The 16,370-nt window shown below is 45.1% G+C and overlaps 1 protein-coding gene across 1 annotated transcript in view; it reads right to left on the bottom strand.

Moving 5' to 3' along the window:
• Positions 1–5,407, bottom strand: part of LOC120050155 (probable phospholipid-transporting ATPase IM) — a 62,538-nt gene extending 57,131 nt beyond the window's left edge. Inside the window, exons 1-3 of the mRNA XM_038996828.1 lie at positions 5,365–5,407; positions 4,926–4,984; positions 229–342 (exon numbers count right to left, since the gene is read on the bottom strand). Of these exons, the coding sequence (XP_038852756.1) occupies positions 229–342; positions 4,926–4,984; positions 5,365–5,407 (216 nt within the window). The remainder of the gene's footprint in view (positions 1–228; positions 343–4,925; positions 4,985–5,364) is intronic.
• Positions 5,408–16,370: the final 10,963 nt, after the last annotated feature.

The raw sequence follows: 16,370 nt of genomic DNA, 5'->3' as shown, positions 1-16,370 counted from the left end.
AAATGCAGGAGCCAACTTCCTGTTCTGAGTATGTCACTTCCTTAATCTTAATGCACTTCACTCAGTCATATCTTGTTTTCTTACTGATTATAGCTTTACTCTGAGAATCACATCAATCATAGCCATCTGCCCAGCACTAACATGGGCCTGATAAGTATTTATATGCTAGCTAAAAGTGTGTGTGTGTGTGTGTGTGGGTGTGTGTGTGTGTGTGTGTGTTCCACTCACTTGGAGTAACAGCAGAATGAGGAAGTAAGCATTGGCGATCCTCTGGAACTGTTCGAAGAGGTTGAGTGGCAGGAAGTTGAACGCGTTGTATTTAGACGTCTTAATGGCATTAGTCTGGAGGAGGGAGGGAGGGAGGGAGGGAGGGAGGGAGGGAGGGAGGGAGGGAGGGAGGGAGGGAGGGAGGGAGGGAGATCATATTATGCCTATGAAGTTGAAAGTGACACCATCCAAATGCCGTGGATCCCTCTATTTCTCACATCAGATGGGAGCTCCCACCACCGAAGGGTCTAAGGTTGCCATGGTTATTTCTCTGCTGACTGGGCAGGCATTGGAATGGGCTACGGCCATCTGGGAGAGGAGGAGCTCGAGTCTTATGAGGGGTTCATGGCTCTGTTGAAATATATTTTCGATCATCCCGCGGCCGGCAGAGAGTCTGCTTCAGCTCCAGCAGGGGAATTAGACAGCTGCTGAATATGCGCTTACCTTCCGGACAGTAGCAGCTTCCAGTGGATGGAATGAGCCGGCTCTCAGCACGTTATTTAGAAGAGGTCTGAGCGAGGAGGTCCAGACGGAACTGGCCTGCCGAGATGACAACCTCACCCTGGACGCACTCATTGCGATGGCCATCTGTCTGGATAACCTCCTCTGGGAGCGTCGGCATCTCCATCGCTTCTCTCCCTCCTTCGGCGAGTGTTCGGGATCAGAGCCTGAACCCATGGAGGTAGGGGTCACACGCCTTCCCGCGACGGAACGACGCAGACGGATACAACTGGACCTCTGTCTGTACTGTGGCCAGGGAGGGCACAAGCGCCAGCGGTGTCCGTTACTTCAGAATCTGGGATCCACTAGAGCAGAGGGACGGTCACGTGATGTTACATCCCCCGGACCAGGAGTGAGTATTCCATCTACTGCTCTTCCTGTTAGACTCTTTTTAGTACCCATCACTCTGGCTAACTGTCCCTCATACCCTCTGTCTACATCTTTAGTGGTTTTCCAGCACCGCAGGGAACTTTATGGATCAGACCCCAACCACCATCAAGGGGTTACAACGTTTTTTGGGGTTTGCCAACTTTTACCGCTGCTTCATCAGGAACTTCAGCTTCGTCGATCGATTAATCCTTCTTCCTTCCGACTGCTCTCCAGGTTGCTGAGGAACTCTTCCAGCAGGTATTCCGGCATTATGGCCTTCTGGAGGACATCGTCTCGGACCGTGGTTCCCAGTTTACATCCCGAGTATGGAGGACCTTCTTGGAGAAGCTCGGAGTCACGGTTAGTCTCACATTCGGGTAACGGCCTCAGTCTAACGGGCAGGTGGAGAGGATGAATCAGGAGCTGGGGAGGTTCCTGAGGAGTCACTGTCAGGACCAGCAGGGTGAGTGGGCACATTTCCTTCCTTGGGCAGAGTACTCCCAGAACTATCTACGTCACTCCTCCACTGGGTTGACCCCCTTCCAGTGTGTTTTGGGTTTCCAGCCGGCCCCGGCCCCATGGACCCAGGGCCAGACTGTGGCTCCTGCGGTAGATAAGGAATTCTGGCGCACGGAGGAGGTGTGGAACAATGTGCATGTGAGACTCCAGCACGCAATTCCTCGTCAGAAAGAGCAGGCAGACCGTCACCACAGTGAAACCCCTGTGTTCCATCCTGGGGATCACGTCTGGCTCTCTACCAGGAACCTCCCACTCCGCCTGCCCTGCAAGAAACTGAGCCCCCGGTTTGTGGGGTCATTCAAGGTTCTCCGGAGGGTCAATAGGTGACATACAGGTTACAATTACCCAGTCACTACCGTATCTCACCCTCTTTTCATGTCTCCCTTCTCAGGCCGGTGGTTCCTGGTCCCCTAGCTGATGCTGTCCCCCACGACACACCTCCACCTCCCCCTGGACATCGAGTGGAGCCCGGCATACGCTGTCAGATCCCTACTGGACTCCCGACATTGTGGGGGTCAGCTCCAGTATCTGGTGGACTGGGAGGGGTATGGCCCAGAAGAGCGGTGTTGGGTCCCGGTGGAGGACATTCTGGACACCAACATCATTCGTGATTTCCACCTTCGCTGCCCAGACCGACCCGCTCCTCGTCTTCGGGATCGTCCCCCTGGTCTGCGTTGTCCTGTGGCTGGAGTCGCACAGCAGAGGGGGGTACTGTCATGTTTGCTCCTGTTCCTCCCCTCCGGCATACCACGTTGCCAGAGTACTAACCACCGGTCCTGGATTCATCATTACGCACACCTGGCACTCATCATTACGCACACATGTTAATCATTATGATTCACACCTGGACTCCATTACCTTCATCATTTCCTCCCCTTTATATGTCGCTCTCCCATGTTCACTCACCAGTTGGTATTGTTCTTGTGTATCGGCCCCATCATCACTCCATCATTACAAATAAATCCATGTAATATAGCCTACACCTTCACAATAAATCCATTATTTATTTTAGCCACGTCTAAAGAAACATGATATGAAGAAAATGTAGTCTATTTCAGAAGAACAGAACAGCATACTCTGAGTTGTCCTGATCTGTCGATGCCATATGGCTGTAGGCTACACTAGTTAATTTGGAAGACAAGATTTGCTTAGAATTTTGTGGCATTATTTTTTTGTATTTTATAGTATGAAGAAGACAATTGAACAAAGCTGAATAAAATAGAAAGGATATTTTCTCCAAACGATTTGAGGGAGTGTGCACATGTGGCCATTATATGTTGAGCAGTTAACAAAGAAACAAGTACTCCTATATGCTTAATTTTGAGATATTTATGTAACTTTAGTTGTTCTACAAACGTTGGGCTATATGTTTCTATGGCTGCATGATGCGTCTCTAATGATGGTTTGAAAAAAGTCACATGAAATGCATGAGATTAGTTTTTTTGCACAGGCTGCACACACTTCATCAGTCTCTCATTCACAACTAACGTTGGGTAGTTAGTTAGATAACATATACGTAGTTAATATACTGGCAAGTTTGATGTATTAGTAGACAACTAATGTTAGGTAGCTAGCTAACATACCGGTACATAGAGCTGTAATGATATGCTATGCGGTTTGTAAGGATAGTGTAGCTAACAAATTGTCAGCCAACATAACGTGTAACGTAACATATTTGAAAAGTCATTACTTTATTACATTGCTCAACATTTTTAATTAGTTAAGTCAATTAATTTGCATCTGCTCTCATCGGACTTCTTTGCATATTTTCCACCATTTTCTTTGAATCTGAAAAGGTTGTGAAGCCACGCCCATTTTCTGAAAAACTGCATTATGGGCCCTAAAAGCACGGAAATAGCGTATACTGCTTGTATACTGCGTATTTTGGCAAATGTAGTACGACATCCGGGAACTTTTTGCATACTAACTATATCCATACTATGACCAATAAGCATACGACATACTCAATTTACTTCACAAATAGTATGGTTAGTGCGGTTAGTATGAGTACTGTATTCGAACACAGCTCTACTCTGGGACAGTTGTGGAATGCGATAGATCCCAAATTAATCCAACCACTAGCATCAAAAAAAATGTCAGAATGTTTAGCAGATCAGAACGTTTAGCTTAAAATGTTGATAAACTGTTAGGCTATTTCTTCACATAATAAGCCAGCAATGCTTAATGCAAACTATAAGCACAAATGTTCCATTAGCGGGAAAACACAATTAGTAAAAGTGACAGCAAATGCGATTATGCATGTAATGCTTTTATTATAAAGGTGCATTTTTATGGTGAAAATTATCTTCCCCAAACTTGAAACTCACACGCTGCTTATGTATGCCAGTTAGGCTCTACACCCATTGTAAAGTGGATCATTTTAAGAAGTTATTTGGCCACTTTAGTTGTGATACCAACCTTATAAAACATATAGGACTTATGGGCTAGGCTACATGAGGAGTGGGACTATGATTTGAAAAAATCGCAAATATTATCATGCACCTTTCTCGAAACGGGCAGGTGGGAAAAAATACATGTCATCTATGCAGTTAAATAGCAACTGGAGGATGCTTTACACCAGGTTCATGTTCATGCCAGCCAGGTATGCTATACTCCTGTTGTAAAGACAAGCAATGTGCTTAATATTAGGAAAGTTAACAAATAAATATAGTATGCCTAGCCTATAGAAAGCTGATGGGATCCTCCTCTTTTTAATAGAGGCCATCAATCTGTTTTCTCACGCAATTACATAGCCTATAGAAATGTTGTGCAACATGAGCACATGGGCTCTCATGAAGTGTTTGATTAGATTTTCGTTTACATTTGCATTGATGTCAGAGTGATTCGAGGGACAATAGAGTGCTGAGTACAAGCCAGTTAGCAAGTTTGGTAGGCTACCAGAGCAGACCAGACCAGAGCAGAGCAGACCAGACCAGACTCAGACCCCTGGCAGCCTGCCAGCAGCATGACAATAACCAGACAGTGACATGTATAGTCTGGTCCCAGGGACTAACTCAATACACAAGAGTATGCATGCACAAAGTACCACACACACACACACACACACACACACACACACACACACACACACACACACACACACACACACACACACACACACACACACACACACACACACACACACACACACACACACACACACACACACACACACACACACACACACACACACACACACACACACACGCCAGAGGATTTACCGCTGAGGATAACAATGCATAGGCTTGCACACATTCAACTAAACTCACCGCATACTTGAAGGAGAGGTTATACTCTCTGTCGTTTGCCCTCAGTTTCCTCTCCAACTCTGAGAGAGAGAGAGAGAGAGAAAGAGAGAGAGAATATGACATTTGAAATATCTTTATTCTTTTGGAACTTGTGTGAGTGTAATATTTACTGTTGTGGGAGTGTAATATTAAGACTTTTTGTTGTTTATTTCACTTTTGTTTATCCATGTCACTTTCTTTGGCAATGTAAACATGTTTCCCATGCCTATAAATCCCCTTGAATTGAATTGAGAATGAGAACAGGACAGCAACGGGTGAGGCTGAAATAGCCAAATCCAGTAATTTGAAGGGGTGTCCACATACTTTTGTATATACAGTGTATCTCTAAACCAATGGCTAATTTGTAAATATGAAATGTCATGAGAGCAGTCAAGTCCAGAGACTCCCAGCAGCTCCTTACCACTCTCTTTCTTCTTGGCATAGTCTGGACCAAAGAACGACATGTTTTCTGCCTCTTCTTCACGCTCTTCACCTACGCATGGTATTTATCTGGGGATGGGAGAGAACAGCGTTAGTTGTGGACTAAAATACCCATTCACTTAATTTAACAACCCCTGAATACAAGTAACAGACTATCATCCCAGGGTGAAACATCCTAAATGAGATACTTCTGCTTCTCATGGGGGAGTGTTTTGGAGTTAAAGTACCCTATGAGGTGTCCAGTGCCAATTACAAGCCCAGCTTCGGAACATTTGGGAGAGATTTTACTTGTAGTTGATGGCTTCGTAATGGAAGGTTTGGGAATCGCTTCCTCTTAGGTGGTTGTAGAATTTAACGGCTCTTTTCTGGATGTTGATAATTAGCTTGTATCTGCCTAATTCTGCTCTGCATTCTCTCTCTCTCTCTCTCTCTCTCTCTCTCTCTCTCTCTCTCTCTCTCTCTCTCTCTCTCTCTCTCTCTCTCTCTCTCTATATATATATATATATATATATATATATATATATATAGAATCAACATATCCTTTCCATCTGTCTGTGTATGGCCTGGCAGTTTCATCAGCCTCCTCAATCTTTGACCTCTTCCCTTCATACAGGGAGGGAGAGGTGGTGGTGATTCAATGGGAGGTGCCCCTTCAAAATAATGTGTGTGTGTCAAATCACATCAGCTACTACCAAACACTGCATGCTGCCTCACTTTTTTGCTTCAAAGTTTTTTATAGGGAAGGTCACATTTTTTGAGAATATTTTCGGGATGATTTGGGCAGTTGTGCCTTACAGACTTCAAACATTCTGCCAAAAAATCTGCCAGCCAGTATCAGGGATGACAACACTCTGGCAGCCAGAATCAGGGATGACAACACTCTGGCAGCCAGAATCAGGGATGACAACACTCTGGCAGCCAGAATCAGGGATGACAACACTCTGGCAGCCAGAATCAGGGATGACAACACTCTGGCAGCCAGAATCAGGGATGACAACACTCTGGCAGCCAGAATCAGGGATGACAACACTCTGGCAGCCAGAATCAGGGATGACAACACTCTGGCAGCCAGAATCAGGGATGACAACACTCTGGCAGCCAGTGTGTGTAGCCGGTTAACATTTACATGTTAGTCATTTAGTAGATTCTCTTATCCAGAGCAACTTAGATTAGTGAGTGCATACATTTTCATTTAATTTCACACTTTTTTCATACTGGTCCCCCGTGGCAACCGCCTCTCAGGACTGGTTGTCATGGTGAACTCAGTTCTGGATATATTTATAGCACACACGTGTGTATTTAAGAATGTGTGTTTTAAAACAGAGTCACACAGAGGCCCAAGTCTGCTAAAATACACATGCACGCACACACAGGCACACACACACACCACACACACACACACACCACACACACACACACACACACACACACACACACACACACACACACACACACACACACACACACACACACACACACACACACCACACACACACACACACACACACACACACGCTCCTTTCAGTGTCAACTTCAAGCCTACCTTCCATCCCTCATCTATTCATTGTGTAAAGCCCTCCAAATACACCAAAGTCAAATAGTCCCCTTATTTAAACAGCATCCTGAAGACAACTATACAGCCCCCTAAAACCACTACATTGTACATTTTCCATCCCAGTCTGTGGTCTGTTGCCAAACATGGCACATTGTTAAAGCAAAGAGGAGGAGCTGATTTTAACCAACCACACCCACTCTAGTGCTTTAAATGTCAGCAGGATAACATCATCAGGATAATGTCATCAGGATAATGTCAGCAGGATAATGTCAGCAGGATAATGTCATCAGGATAATGTCATCCGAATAATGTCATCAGGATAATGTCATCAGGATAATGTCATCAGGATAATGTCATCAGGATAATGTCCTCAGGATTATGTCAGCAGGACAATGTCCTCGGGATAATGTCCTCAGGATAATGTCGTAAGGATAATGTTGTCAGCATAATGTCACCAGGATAATGTCCTCAGGATAATGTCTTCATGATAATGTCAACATGATAATGTCGTCAGGATAATGCCGTCAGGATAATGTCACCAGGATAATGTCGTCAGAATAATGTCACCAGGATAATGTCTTCAGAATAATGTCACCAGGATAATGTAACCAGGATAATGTCACCAGGATAATGTCACCAGGATCATGTCAGATATTCCTCCAGAGTGATCATATAATCACATCCTTCATAAGGTCTGATCATGCTTTAATTCTAAAGGTCAAAATGTTAGTTTATGAAATGTTAAGTTTATTAAAGCTTCCAGCCTTGGCAGCTTCCACACATACTCACAACAAGAGCACAGAGAGGCAAGGCTGCTGAGGAATGAGAAAGATGGTAGCCTATGTGTGTGTGTGTGTGACAGAGAGAGAGATTTGGAAGTAGAGTATGTCTGTGTATTTGGTTAGCCCACCTCCACCACAGGAAAACAAAGAAACCTGACCAAGAAGGAATCTTTTGTATGCATCTTTTTACTTTCAAGGACAGCTTTACTAAGGGCTCTATTGCTGAAGTGTTACAAAAAGTTCTACAGCTGCACCATCGAGAGCATCCTGACTGGTTGCATCACCACTTGGTATGGCAACTGCTCGGCATCCGACTGCAAGGTGCTACAGATGGTAATGCGTACGGCCCAGTACATAACTGGAGCCAAGCTTCCTGCCATCCAGGACCTCTATACCAGGCGGTGTCAGAGGAAGGCCCAAAAAATTCTCAAAGACTGCAACCACCCAAGTCATAGACAGTTCTCTCTGCTACCATACGACAAGCGGTACTGGAGCGCCAAGTCTAGGTCCAAAAGGCTCCTTAACAGCTTCTATCCCCAAGCCATAATACTGCTAAGTTATTCAAATGGCTATTTGTATTGACCCCCTTTTTAACCCTGCTGCAACTCGCTGTTTATTATCTATGCATAGTCACTTTACCTCTACCTACATGTACAAATTACCTCAATTACCTAGACTAACCTGTACCCCTGCACATTGACTCGGTACCAGTACCCCCTGTATATAGCCTCGTTATGTTATTTTACTGTGTTACAGACACAAATACTCCTCAGTTTCATCAGCTGTCCGGGTGGCTGGTCTCAGATGATCCCGCAGGTGAAGAAACCGAATGTGGAGTTCCTGGGCTGGCATCGTTACACATGGTCTGCAGTTGTGAGGTCAGTTGAACGTACTGCCAAATTCTCTAAAACTAAGTTGGAGGTGTCTTATGGTAGAGAAATTAACATTAAACTCTCTGGCAACAACTCTGGTGGACATTCCTGCAGTCCCTCAAAACTTGAGACATCTGTGGCATTGTGCTGTGTGATAAAATTACACATTTTAGAGTGGCCTTTTATTGTCCCCAGCACAAAGTCCACCTGTGTAATGAGCATGCTGTTTAATCAGTTTATTGATATGCCCCACCTGTCAGGTAACTGGATTATCTTGACAATGTAAACACATTTGTGCACAATATTTGAGAGAAATACTCTAATTGTGCGTATTGAAAAGCTCATGAAGGCTCATGAAACATGGGACCAACACTTTACATGTTGCGTGTATATTTTTGTTCAGTGTATAACTGAAATGTGGTTCTCACCTTTTTATGTCTCTATTTTGGTTTGGTCAGGGTGTGATTTGGGTGGGGATTCTAGGTTCATTTTTCTATGTTTTGGTATTTCTTTGTTTTGGCCGGGTATAGTTCTCAATCAGGGACAGCTGTCTATCGTTGTCTCTGATTAGGAACCATACTTAGGGAGCATTTTCCCACCTGTGTTTTGTGGGTAGTTATTTTCTGTTTAGTGTTTTCTGCACCTGACAGGACTGTTTCGGTTTCGTTTCTCACTTTGTTGTTTTGTTCTGGTGTTCATTGTGAATAAATATCATGAACACTTACCACGCTGCGCTTTGGTCCGATCCTTCCTCATGCAATGATGACCGTTACGCCATGAGACGAGAACAACATGCTCTTGTGTTTGTCTACAAAGCACTTCTGAATGAACTACCTTCTTATTTATCATCACTTATCAACACTATAATTATAATTCATAAAACCAGGTCTCAAGCATGGATTACACTTGAGGCCACTGCGACCTCCACAGAGTAGTGTATGGCTGTCTTTTCATGTTACGCTCCTTGCTTATGGAATAGCCTGCAGACTAAATTTAAACTTGAGACTCTTGTCCACCTGTTGCCCATTTTAAACATTTATTGGAGGATTTTTATTTTTGTATTGCTTGTAACTGTTTCGGGTAATGCAGGTTCTTGTGCTGTTAGGAGAATAACCTGTGTGTAAATGTAACAATCTGCTGTTGTATTTTTTGTGTTATCTGTGATCGTTTTGTTTAGTCTTGTGTCATTTCTTAATCATTGTACCTAAACTGTATGTGTAAACATGTATACGCAGGGCCCAGCTGTAAAAGAGACCTCAGTCTGTGTTCCTTGTTTGAAATAAAGGTATAATGAAAAGATGAATGCACTAACCGTAAGTCACTCTGGATACGAGTCCTATGAGATCTATGAGTCCTATGAGATCTGTAGCCCAGCTACTGGTCCTGGAATTCTGAGACGTCATGATCAGTTGATCTTATGTTTGTCAACAGGAAGTACATAGGAATAAGAGCTTTCTGCTGTTATCAGCTACCTGGTTATAATTAGCGTCACTCTTATGTACTAAGCAAGATGAAAGGCAGTGCATTAAAAAAAGCAGGAGCATGCCAATTCATCTCAAACTGGTATTTTCTTGATCGAAAATGCAATTTGACTAAGAGCTGTTGGAAGGGGAGTGGAGGAAGTGGAGGGGAGATTGCTGGTAATTTGTGGGAGTGGTCTTCCCAATGTCTCGCTGCTACGTAAAGGGCCTCACATTGAGTGTGTGTCCTTACAGGAGACCAAGGTGTCCAGTAATCCAGGATGTGACCTTTTCACATGGCTGTAAGGTCACACAAAACTCACAATGGCTGCATAAGATGTTGTCATTACTGTTATATATCTGTTACACATACATACACACAATATCTACATTACTAACCCAGTTACCCACTAACTAACACATAAAATGAGACACTGTGTTCACGCCTCCAACTCAATCATCAAGTTTGCAGATGACACAACAATAGTAGGCCTGATTACCAACAATGACGAGACAGCCTACAGGGAAGAGGTGAGGGCTCTGGGAGTGTGGTGCCAGGAAAATAACCTCTCACTCAACGTCAACAAAACAAAGGAGCAGATCGCTTACTTCAGGAAACTGCAGAGAGAGCACCCCCCTATCCACATCGACGGGACCGCAGTGGAGCAGGTGGAAAGCTTCAAGTTCCTCGGCATACACATCACTGATGATCTGAAATGGTCCACCCACACAGACAGTGTGGTGAAGAAGGCGTAACAGCGCCTCGTCAACCTCAGGAGGCTGAAGAAATTTGGCTTGGCACCTAAAACCCTCACAAACCTTTAAAGATGCACAATTGAGAGCATCCTGTTGGGCTGTATCACCGCCTGGTACGGCAACTATACCGCCCGCAACCGCAGGGCACTAAAGAGGGTGGTGCGGTCTGCCCAACGCATCACCGGGGGCAAACTACCTGCCCTCCAGGACACCTACAGTACCCGATGTCACAGGAAGGCCAAAAAGATCATCAAGGACAACAACCACTCGAGCCACTACCTGTTCAACCGGCTATCATCCAGAAGGCGAGGTCAGTACAGGTGCATCAAAGCTGGGACCGAGAGACTGAAAACAGTTTTTAATCACATTAGAGGCTGCTGCCCTATACATAGACTTGAAATCACTGGCCACTTTAATAATTGGAACACTAGTCACTTTAATAATAATGTTTACATATTTTGCATATATACTGTATTCTGTCCTATTCTACAGTATCTTAGTCTATGCCTCTCTGACATTGCTCTTTCAAATATTTATATATTCTTAATTCCATTCCTTTACTTTAGATTTGTGTGTATTGTTGTGAAATTGTTAGATTTTACTTGTTTGATACTACTGCACTGTTGGAGCTAGAAACACAAGCATATCGCTACACCAGCAATAACATCCGTTAAACACGTGTATGTGACCAATAACATTTGATTTGGATTTCATTTGACTCTCTCTAAGGCACTTTTATGACCAAGTATGGTAACACATACAGTAGCTAAAACCTGTAGCGACAGAAAGCCTTGACTAACTGCTGATAACGCAGCACAATAGCAGGAAGTCTTAATGGCATACCGGACCGAACCAGAACAGAACAGCTACCACTGAACATCTAAAAGGAAAACACTGCTGTAGCCTTACTGCCCCAGACTGAGCTGGGAGTACTGACCAAGGAATTCTCCAACCACAAACTATGACAATATTACAGTGAAGTAAGGCATGGGCTATGGCAAAACTTTCTGACAATGCTTTAGTACAGTTCATGGACTAAAGGCAAACATGCAAACCTTTTCTGTTGCAACATAAACGATACAGGTTCATTTAGCATAAGTAACTGGTGAGCAGTGACCATAGGGGAGAGCGGGATATGTTGAGCCATTTTTTACATGCTGCATCACTACGTCAAGGGAAACATAGTATTTGTTCTAAAAATATATCTACATATATTTCAGTATCCCTGGAAATAATCAGCAAAGTGTCACCAACCACATCATCAAGATGCATTTTGATGATGTGGCTGGTGACACTTTGCTTCTTGAGAGTCCAACATCTTGAAATATTGACTACTGACAATGTAAAACATTTTGGGTGTAAAGGTTTTCTTCCAGGGGTGAAGGAGAGGACCAAAATGCAGCGCGGCTAGTGTTAAACATGTTTAATACAAACACAAGTGAAACACTACAAACAACCTACAAAATAACAAATGTGCAAAACCGATACAGACCTATCTGGTGCAGAACACAAACACAGAGACAGGTAACAAACACCCACAAAATCCCAACACAAAACAAGCCTCCTATATATGAGTCTCAATCAGAGACAACGACTACCATCTGTCTCTGATTGAGAACCCACACCAGGCTGACATAGAAACAGACAAACTAGACACACAACATAGAATTCCCACCCAGCTCACGTCCTGACCAACTAAACACATACAAAACAACAGAAAACAGGTCAGGAACGTGACATTGGGACTGTATCAACAGTGGACTAATAAAAACAATATTTTGGTATTTATTTCAAGTGGATTTTCCCTTTAAGGTTATGATAATCTAGGTTGGACCTGGGCAAAAGAAGGCTGATCAGAAATCAGGGGTTAGGGGAGATACAGAGATTGTGGGAGGACATTAAAAACTATAACATCTTATGTTTCACCGAGACGTGGCTGAACGAAGAAACGGACAATATAGAGCTGGCAGGATTTTCAATGCACCGGCAGAACAGACACGCTACCTCTGGTAAGACGAGGGGTGGGGGTGTGTGTCTTGTTGTCAAAAGCAGCTGGTGCACGATGTCTAATATTAAAGAAGTCTTGATGTATTGCTCGCCTGAGGTAGAGTACCTTATGATAAGCTGTCGACCACACTATCTACCGAGAGAGTTCTCATCTGTATTATTCGTAGCCGTCTATTTACCACCACAAAGCGAAGCTGGCCCTAAGACTGCTCTGAACCAACTCTATAAAGCCATAAGCAAAGAAGAAAATGCTCAACCAGAAGCGGCGCTCCTAGTGGCCGGGGACATTAATGCAGGCAAACTTAAATCAGTTTTACCAAATTTTTACCAACATGTCACATGTGGAACCAGGGGGAAAAAAATCCTAGACCACCTTTACTCCACACAGAGAGATGCATACAAAGCTCTCCCTCGCCCTCCATTTGGCAAATCTCACCACAATTCTATCCCCCCTCCTGCTTACAATCAAAAACTAAAGCAGGAAGTACCAGTGACTCGCTCAATACGGAAGTGGTCAGAAGACGCGGATGCTACACTACAGGACTGTTTTGCTAGCACAGACTGGAATATTTTCCGAGATTCATCTAATGGCATTGAGGAATACACCACCTCAGTCATCGGCTTCATCAATAAGTGCATCGATGACGTCGTCCCCACAGTGACTGTACGTACATATCCCAACCAGAAGCCATGGATTACAGGCAACATCCGCATCGAGCTAAAGGCTAGAGCTGCCGCTTTCAAGGAGCGGGAGACTAATTCGGACGCTTCTAAGAAATCCTGCTATGACCTCAGACAAACAATCAAACAAGCAAAGTGTCAATACAGGATTAAGATTGAATCCTACTACACTGGCTCTGATGCTGTTCGGATGTGACAGAGCTTGACAACTATTACGGACTACAAAGGGAAACCTAGACATGAGCTGCCCAGTGACGCGAGCCTACCAGATGAGCTAAATGCCTTTTATGCTAGCTTCGAGGCAAGCAACACTGAAGCATGCACGAGAGCACCAGCTGTTCTGGATGACTGTGTGATAACACTATCGGTAGCCGATGTGAAGAAAACCTTTAAACAGGTCAACATTCACAAAGCCGCTGGGCCAGACGGATTACCAAGACGTGTACTGAAAGCATGCGCTGACCAACTGTCAAGTGCCTTCACTAACATTTTCAAACTCTCCCTGATCGAGTCTTTAATACCTACGTGTTTCAAGCAGACTACCGTAGTCCCTGTGCCCAAGGAAGTGAAGGTAACCTGCCTAAATGATAACCGCCCCGTGGCACTCACGTCGGTAGCCATGAAGTGCTTTGAAAGGCTGGTCATGACTCACATCAATAGCATCCTCCCGGACACCATAGACCCACTCCAATTCGCCACAACAGATCCACAGATGACGCAATCTCAATCACACTCCACACTGCCCTTTCTCACCTGGAGGAAAGGAACACCTATGTGAGAATGCTGTTCATCGACTACAGCTCAGCGTTCAACACCATAGTGCCCACGAAGCTCATCACTAAGCTAAGGGCTCAGGGACTAAACACCTCCCTCTGCAACTGGATACTGGACTTCCTGACGAGCCGCCCCCAGGTGGTAAGAGTAGGCAACAACACGTCTGCAATCCTTAACACTGGGGCCACTCAGGGGTGTGTACTTAGTCCCCTCCTGTATTCCCTGTTCACCCACGACCTTGTGGCCAAACACGACTTCAACACCATCATTAAGTTTGCTGACGACGACAGTGGTAGGCCTGTTCACCAAAAACGATGAGACAGCCTATAGGGAGGAGGTCAGAGAACTGGCAATGTGATGCCAGGACAACAACCTTTCCGTCAATGTGAGCAAGACTAAGGAGATGATCGTGGACTACAGGAAAAGGCAGGCTGAACCGGCCCCCATTATCATCGACGGGGCTGTAGTGGGGCGGGTTGAGAGTTTCAAGTTCCTTGGTGTCCACATCACCAATTAACTATCATGATCCAAACATACCAAGACAGTCGTGAAGAGGGCACGACAAAACCTTTTCCCCCTCAGGAGACTGAAAAGATATGAGCCCCCCGATCCTCAAAAGGATCTACAGCTGCACCATTGAGAGCATCCTGACCGGTTGCATCACCGCCTGGTATGGCAACTGCTCTGCATCTGACCGTAAAGCGCTACAGAGAGTAGTGCGAATGGCCCAGTACATCACTTGTGCCAAGCTTCATGTCATCCAGGACCTATATAATAGGCGGTGTCAGAGGAAAGCCCATAAAATTGTCAGAGACTCCAGTCACCCAAGTTATAGACTGTTTTCTCTGCTACCGCATGGCAAGCGGTACTGGAGCGCCAAGTCGAGGACCAAAAGGCTCCTCAACAGTTTCTACCCCCAAGCCATTAGACTGCTGAACAATTCATAAAAATCGCTACCGGACAATTTATATCGACCCCCAACCTACATGTACAGATTACCTCAACTAGCCTGTACACCAGCACACTGACTCGGTACCGTTGCCCCCTGTATATAGCCTCGTTATTGTTATTCTTATTGTGTTACTTTTTATTATTACTTTTTATTTTAGTCTACTTGGTAAATACTTTCTTCTTCTTGAACTGCACTGTTGGTTAAGGGCTTGTAAAAGTAAGCATTTCACCGTAAAGTCTACACTAGTTGTATTCAGCGCATATGGCAAATAAGGTTTGATTTGATTTGATACTGTGTGTAGATTAATGAGTAACTGTTAAGCAGTGTAAATCACCTGACTACGTCATCTACTGTCTGATGTCAATATAAAGTTGGGGTGTTGGAGGGGAAAGAACGGTGGCAGTTGTGGGGCTGTGAATCTGAAATAGGGGGAGGAGAGGGGAGGAGAAGAGAGGAATAGGAGAGGGGAAGAGGAGAAGAGAGGAAAGAGAGAGGGGAGGAGGAGAGGACAGGAAAGGGTGAGGAGATGAGAGCAGGGGAGGAGGGGAGGAGGAGAGGAGAGGAGAAGGAGAAGGAGAAGGAGAGGGAGAAGGAGAAGGAGAAGGAGAAGGAGAGGAGAGGAGAGGAGAGGAGAGGAGAGGAGAGGAGAGGAGAGGAGAGGGAGACGGAGACGGAGACGGAGAAGAGAGGAATGGAAGAGGAGAGCAGGGGAGGAGAGGAGAGGGAGAGGGAGAGGGAGAGGGAGAAGGAGAAGGAGAGGAGAGGAGAGGAAAGGAAGAGGAGAGCAGGGGAGGAGAAGGAGAAGGAGAGGAGAAGGAGAAGGAGAAGGAGAAGGAGAGGAGAGGAGAGGAGAGGAGAGGAGAGGAGAGGAGAGGGAGACGGAGACGGAGAAGAGAGGAATGGAAGAGGAGAGCAGGGGAGGAGAGGAGAGGGAGAGGGAGAGGGAGAAGGAGAAGGAGAAGGAGAAGGAGAGGAGAGGAGAGGAGAGGAGAGGAGAGGAGAGGAGAGGAGAGGAGAGGGAGACGGAGACGGAGAAGAGAGGAATGGAAGAGGAGAGCAGGGGAGGAGAGGAGAGGGAGAGGGAGAAGGAGAAGGAGAGGAGAGGAGAGGAAAGGAAGAGGAGAGCAGGGGAGGAGAAGGAGAAGGA

Source organism: Salvelinus namaycush, chromosome 1 (genome assembly GCF_016432855.1).
Source record: "Salvelinus namaycush isolate Seneca chromosome 1, SaNama_1.0, whole genome shotgun sequence".
Lineage (NCBI taxonomy): Eukaryota > Metazoa > Chordata > Actinopteri > Salmoniformes > Salmonidae > Salvelinus > Salvelinus namaycush.
This window is presented reverse-complemented; position numbering and strand designations above follow the sequence as displayed.